This window comes from Atta cephalotes, assembly GCF_000143395.1.
Source record: "Atta cephalotes unplaced genomic scaffold scaffold00013, whole genome shotgun sequence".
Classification (NCBI taxonomy): domain Eukaryota; kingdom Metazoa; phylum Arthropoda; class Insecta; order Hymenoptera; family Formicidae; genus Atta; species Atta cephalotes.
In genome coordinates this window covers 4286451-4294050 of record NW_012130077.1, presented here as the reverse complement: position 1 = coordinate 4294050, position 7600 = coordinate 4286451, and the positions used below count along the sequence as shown (strand labels likewise).

At 39.1% G+C, this 7600-nt stretch overlaps 1 protein-coding gene across 1 annotated transcript in view; it reads right to left on the bottom strand.

Moving 5' to 3' along the window:
• Positions 1–4604, bottom strand: part of LOC105617535 (homeotic protein proboscipedia) — a 25523-nt gene extending 20919 nt beyond the window's left edge. Inside the window, exon 1 of the mRNA XM_012199091.1 lies at positions 4079–4604. Coding sequence (XP_012054481.1) covers positions 4079–4604 — 526 coding nt within the window. The remainder of the gene's footprint in view (positions 1–4078) is intronic.
• Positions 4605–7600: the final 2996 nt, after the last annotated feature.

Here is a 7600-nt window from a genome sequence, read left to right as displayed (position 1 = left end):
GAGAGAGAGAGAGACAGAGAGAAGTACAACGATACGAACCCCACGCTTTTATAGCGCTCCATTTGGCGTAACAACGAGCGTGGAAACTTCTTTTAGTGCCGGGCTACAGATTCCGGGCCGAAACATGCGTACGATTATGGGGTTTCAGATTATCAATTTGTTATACCGTGTTTATTATTTGAGCTTTGTGCAAACGGGTGAGCCACCCGCATCTTGCTACTGAAACCCTCTGCTGCAGCTGTGGAGCGTCATACTTAGACGGTTTGGGGGATAATCTGGAATATTTTATGCGGTGTATTCTTCCAGATGTTTTGCGCCAATGTGCAAGTTAGAAAGATTGTATGTATGAGAACGTATGAGAATTACGTTTCTTCCTTTCTATAATTCGTCTTGCCAGATTGAACGGACTCCGCATCGAATATTTGCAATCATCTCGCACAACGGTTGTTAACACTCCTCGCTGTTTGAATGGTAGCGACTGTAATATGTATTTGTAAGCATATATCAAACATTGCGTACATACAACCTTTAATCTGCCGATTCTTTAGTAAATTTAGAAGCAGTATAAAATTTGTTTATACCTATGTCACCAGTGATTTAATAACGATTAATAATAAGTTAATAGTAAAAAATGATTTTTATTTATAATGTATTATGAACAGTATTTTTAATCGGAAGAACGTTAGCGCAGATTTATCATTTATATCAACGAATATAAAAAAGATTATTTTCAGTATATTTTATTATACATTGAATTTATTTTTATAAATATTGTCGTTATAAGACTTTTTTCTTTTCCATGAGCAATGTTAGAGACAACGGATTGTGGAATATCATAGTAGCTGGGATTTTCTAGGAGAGTTATCTCTAATTCAGTGAGGATTTACTTGCCAATGAATCTTTAAATTAGATGCTCCGTTCTTTTCGTACTGCGCTCTTTCTCGAAGGGTAAAGCCCCACTCGCTCAATCACCTATATCATGGAATCGCCAAGTATAGTCAATTCGCTTCCACCCTTCTTTCGTTATCGAGTCTTTATGCCCTTCTTTCCCTCAGTTTCTCTCCGCTTACCAATATTTGTGTCTCGCCATAGGCTTTTAGAAAATCCACTTTTATATCCTCATTCCCGTTATTTTCACTCTGTTTGTACAAGTCTAAAATTACATCGTAATTTTATTTAACAATTTTGCGAACATCAAGTATCACCGTTAGACTATTAGTGACATCAAATATCACCGCTATATTAATTAATGACGGAAACGCAGCCCGACGTAGTTTAGTAAGAAGCAGTTCGGCCACGAAAATGGCCGTCCCGTAGGAGGGTGTAAGACGAAGGATGGAAGATAGCGGTGTGAGGATGATGATAATCCAGCTTCTAGCCTAGTCCTATCCCGAGGGATGCAGGGATTAATTGACACATCGGCGTCTTGGAGGAGTCTGCTGGGTTGACGCCGCTTTGGCACCCACCGACGTGACTGATGAGACGCCTGGAACAAGGCGTCGGGAAAAACACTCGTAGATTCGTGGCTTTTTTGTAGAAAAGGTATCCAGCAAGAATTACCGACGAAGCATGGAACGTCGGTCGCGCCTCTTCTCCTGGCAAATAACTCAACTAATCAGACCACGTTCTCCTTCATCGTCCCATCCGCGGCGTTCCCGAACTAAAACATCTCAGCTGGAGGGCACGTAGATGTAACAGATTGAAATTTAATACGAGCAGCATGGTGACACATACGAAAAGACGAGATGTTACTTAAGGTTTCGTAGGACACACCATCCTCATAACGGAGGTAGTGCCGTCTTGGATAGAAATTCATTAATGAGGGTTCGACAGTTAAAATCGTAATAATAAGATAATGAGTTTAATTTCTGTTGGTTATAATTCATGAAAATTTAGATATGATTAAAACAAAAGAGAAATGTACTTTTAAACAGAATAAGATAAATTCAATCAAAAGCTGAAAAATAAATTTAATATGAAGTTTTTATTAATATTATTGCAGTACTTATGTTTTAATATTACAAAAATAATTTTTTTTTAATTATATATCTAGAAAATTAGATTCAAATTTTAATAGATATGCAATTTTTGTACGCTCTTATTGTTAGAAGTATAATTATAAAGAGATGCACGCTTATTATATATAGGCTCGCAAATCACAAAGAGATGACCGAAGCAGCGCGCGATAAGGGATAACACGGTAGTTGAAAGCAAAGAGCCGACGTGTACGAGGCGTCGGTGGCGGCACCCCATGTGAGTTATGGCCGTCCCGACGCTCTCTCCCGCTAGTCCTGGGCTCAATTTACAGATGATTCCGCGTGTTACCGCCTGGCCAGCGGCTGGTTAACCTCCGTGCCAAACACTTAATCTTCCGACGTGTCCTGCGGACGGACCGACCACGTTTTGGAGTCGGCACGACGTTAAATCGCCGTTGTAGACCCAAGATCGATGTGAGAAAGAGAGAAACAGGGATAGATAAATAGACCAAGACGTTTGTAGGGTCCCGGACGTTACCGAACGGTGACCCTAGTGGCCCATAAAGTTAGTCAACCCTTATTCGGATTGTATCGTTATCTACTATTATATGAGCTTCAATGACGCGTGGTATCATGTAATTCAACGTGTAAATTAATGCACATTAAAAAGATATAGTTTACATATTCCATTTATTATTATTTATTGCATTTAATAAAAGTATAAGTATAATTAAAAGTCTTGCAAATTAATTTCATTGCTAAGTCAGGAAAATATGTGTGCAGCACTCGTTTTCCGAACAACTTGTTAGCTATTGTAAGGCGCATTATCGGAGACCAATAAATTTGTATCGTGAATCTCTCCATAAATTTATCGGTTGGTCCTCGATTAGCTTCGCAATAACCAACAAGTTGTTGGAAAAATAATTGCTGCAGATATCTTTCCGTATACATAACATAGCGAAGTTTCACGATATGTTTATTTCTATATAGAAATACTAGACAGGATTAAATTTTCATGTATATTAAATGTAATAATAAATGTAATACATAAATGAAATATGTAGAACGTATTTTTTTACATGATACATTAATTTTACATGTAAATTATACAGTATTATATATTGTAAATTACAAATGCATGAATTGTGCAAATTAAAAAGCATAATTCTGTCCAAGCAAATTAAAAAGCATAGTTCAGAAGTTATGTTGATTTTCTGTTTTTGAAAATTTTACCACATCTGAATGCCATATTTTGTTCAGATGACAATATATCATTATTTGCTATCTAAATATTTGTAAATGTCTAGAAAACTGTAGTATTGATAAGTTATGTGTTCCAGATGTGTCACATCGCTAGTAGGAAACGAAAGGCTTGAAACTGTTATTAGCCGTCGGATAGGCACCCCACGGTGAACCACAATGTAGCGGTGAGGAGCCAATAGACTCCTAACGTTGTAAATGGCAAGCCGAATCCTAATAGCTATGTTAATTGACATTCACATTTGTCATTATGCTTTTTTGACAAATTTCATTATTATGTTTGCTTAATATAGATCTTAATAAAATTAAAGACTAGAAAAAAAATCTATTTCTCTCAATTCTCGACTCCTTAAAGTTTTTAAATATAGCTTATATAATGAACATAATTTTTAAATAATATATTTTTAATCAACAATGAAGTTTATAATGTCGATTAGTTCATTTTTTATTTATCTTTTATAATTAAAGATTAAATAAATACTTGATTGATTTTCAAATTATGAATTATTAATTATTGTTAATGAATAATAAGTAAAATAATTGGTGCAAAGTATGGTAATTTTTCGATGAATATATTATAATATTATAATTATAACGCGTTATCTTCATAGTGATGATAATTGAAAGAAATCTGTTTTTCATTATTTTTTAAAGCTTTAATTTTTCTAAAACTATTTTTTTGCCAAAAATAATGTGATGACTTATGAAATTATACAGTTTTGAGTAACAAATAAGTGAAAAAGGCCATATTTGTTTGCTTGATCGAATATAGCCTTGTTCGCTTATTGGTTTTAAACATTCCTGAGTTAATTTTCTATTGTTTAAATAATTTGATGACTTACCTTGCTGATTACTTTTCCTAGTAGTTTTCTTTTCCTTCATCCAGGGATACTCAGGAACGTTGACACCCGAGGGGTCAGTGACACCATGGGGATCCATCATGGTATGATACGCTGGATGATGAGCACCAGGACTGATGGAACCACCGGTCCCCGGTGAATGTGCTAGGCTACTATCCCCAGCTAATTGTGGCAATGCCGTCATGAATTCAGCCATGGAGGGCTGACTATTGATGAAGCCGGTTTCGGCAGATCCACATGTTGGATCCATGGCTGGATGATGAGTTCCGTGCGGGGGCAGCCCGGCTGGGGTACTTGCCCCCGTGGCCACCGTGGCCAGCCAGAAGCCGCCCCCTCCGTCGTTCGCCAGGACGGGTGTCGTCGGCCTCGTCTTCACGGTCGATAGCTCTTTGCTCGCGTGGACCAAATTCTGAAGATGATTGCTGAGCTGCAGATTGCGAGAGCTGGACAATTGCGGTTGGCACAGATCTTCTTCGGGATGTACCAACGTTTGTTGCTTACTACGCATGGGACAATACGGACTTGTAGTATGTCTCTTCTGATGAATGTAGCAATCAGAGAATGACTTGTAATTAATTGTTGACCGTGGGATATTGACTAATCCCTTTTTCACAATGTCCTTTTTTGATGTAATTTCAAAACGTAGTGTAGCCTTTGAAAAACATCCTATGCACTTAAATTCACTCGATAAATGTCTCACTAAGAGTTTCGTTTATTCTTCAACTTTCAAAATGTATATTTATCTATTACATATTTCTAATATCGCATTATCATTAATAGTGGAAATTTGTTAAGTTAAATTTGTTTAAGAAGGCTAAAGAAAAGCATGGATGTGCTTGTATAGCCTACAACTTATTATTATCATTTCTTTCATACATTGTCATTAATATGCGTATGCTGCAAAACTTTATTCATTCTTTACTTTAATAACACAAAATCAGTTAATTTTCATGCGAATTTTTCATGCGAAGCGTCGTTTTTCCTCGATTATACTTATTACTTACTTGCGTTATGATTTATGCCAAGAGGTACATCGATCAGCAATTGGTTAATTACAATTGTTTAGTACATTTTCATTACACACTGTAATACTCACTATTATATATTATCATCATTATCATAAACTGTATATCCGTATTCATCTTCTTTTATAGACTAACTGAAATAATTTGTGTGTCTCATGATATTTAATCTGACGTCAATGAGAAGCAAATTTTTGAACCACGCTACGAACATGACACTGCTTACGTGAGATCGACATAGCTCAGACAACAGATCCAGTTCATAGATCTGCCATCTCAATATAACCAAGCACAGATCACCACTGTCACACGTAGTCGCGATCGGGTTGATCGATAGTCCGACCGATCGACGGAGAACGCCGTGCCGAATCGCGCGTACCACGACTGCTGTTACCGTGCCGATCGGCCGAAACCCAGACAAGCGGGCTAGGGTACACCAAGCCAGTCACCGATCGCGGTATACTTGCTAAGTGACGAAGGAGTGAGAGGATGTAGAGATAGTAGTCGAGGGAAGGTGGGGGTCCGACAAGTCCGTGGTGGAGGTACCTGCCAAGCGAGAAGGTGCGGCAGAAGAGGCGAAGGACGTCCCGTAGAAAGAGACGGCTGTCTCCAGTCGCCAGGACCGAAATTTCCACGATCTTTTTCGCCTCTCTGGTGTTCCCGGTGTCTCTGTTGTTACTGCTGTCTCTTTCCTCGTTCCGGGAGGGGGCGGCTGGGAGTCCACTTTGGCATCGAGGTGGAAGTCGTCCTTTAATGTGGCGGCGGCCCGATCACGTGACTTCGCTCGTCGGAATGGAGCGACCAATCGTGGAGCGGTAACGCGAGCGGTGAGGCACAGCCCTCCGCCGACGTAGGCGGGCTGGCCTGTCGTGGCGACGGTGGCCTTGGAGGGCTCGGAGGGCACACAGCCAGGAGGGTACGACGACCAGGTCCGTGCCGTGAGAGTGCAAGCGGGCGACTCTCGTGCGGACGAGCACGAGGCCCGTTTGGGCGGCCACGGTTACTCGGCGCAACCCGGCGTACTGTGGGCGGTACGCGCGAGCGCGTCGTTCGGTATCCTGCCGAGTGGTGGGGAATCTTCTCACGTGCTCGGCCACGCGGTCCTCCACCTTTGTTGGATGAGCCTTCGAATCAAGGTACGATAGTCTTTAACTTTTATTAACCCACGAATGATACTGCGAATTCATTATCAAGTTCCACATAAAGATCGGAAACGTTAAAAACAATTCAAATTATTTATTCTCGATATGTTCCATTTTGCCTTGGGCCTCGTCCAACAATGCCTTTTTTTCTCTTTTATATTTGTCGTGTAATAATAATAGTATAATTTTTTTGGTCGAATATTATTCTTTCGAAGAAAGGAATAGTCTTTGGGTATGTTTTTTCAGATTGGAATGTCTTTGAGTCGGATATTATTCTTTTGGAATAATTCAAAATTGTGATTTAAAGTAAAATAATGGCTAATCGTATATTTATAAATTATATACGATTATCCATTAAAATATTTTATTTTTGTTACAAATCCCATAAAGAGTTTAATTGGTCCAGTACTAGGCTAATACTGACTGCCATAGTTCAAGTGCTGGCGCAGTACTGGTCAAGTAGATGATAACTTGGGCCCAATACTGACAGATGATTCAGTCATTTTAGCCAGTCATTTGTCAGTGATGACCAAGTACTAGCTGACAGAACTTTGGCCGTCATTTGTCAGTCAGGCATTTGCCAGTGATGGTCCAGTACTGATTGACAGAACCATTGCCATCAATTGACAGTAGCGTTGGCTAAGTGTTGATTTCATTGTAACTGCTGGTGATTTGCTAGCGATTCTATTATATATGAAATGTTATGCGGTTACTTTTCTTTTTATGTTTTATTTATTTATTTAGAGACAAGAAATGTCCCTCATAACACAGATTTCCAAGCGACGTTCCAAAGAACATTCAGAGGATATTTCTATCTCCTAAAAACGTTCGTTAGAACATTTCTCGAATAAAGTGTGCTATTAGAGGTGTAAACGCGCGATACAAGAAAAATTTTAATCCACTTATCAATCCATGTATGTTATTGGAATGTAAATTATTATATTTGTATACATATATATTTATATCATGCAAATATAATATACAGAATGCTTCTTCAAAAACGAATTTGGTACTGGATAGGTTCATGGATCGAATGCACCCGTGTCGTTATTGCAACGGTCAGAATTGCTAGGGGCGCGTTGACTGGCATCGCGACGGTTCGCTGTGGAACAGTTTTGATGACAGATTACCCTGATCCGCTTTGTGGAGGAGCTTTCATTTAGACAGGCAGTTTGATTGAAAAGTTCACTGTCGCTACCGAAGAAAAAATTTGTGCCACTACCCTCATCGAGTGATCCGTATATAGCAAGTCGTTTACTTGCGCTAGAATCGATCCCTTTCAGCATGAGGCGATCACATTCATCGTGTTCTACATGTTGCAACAGTTAAATACATTTATA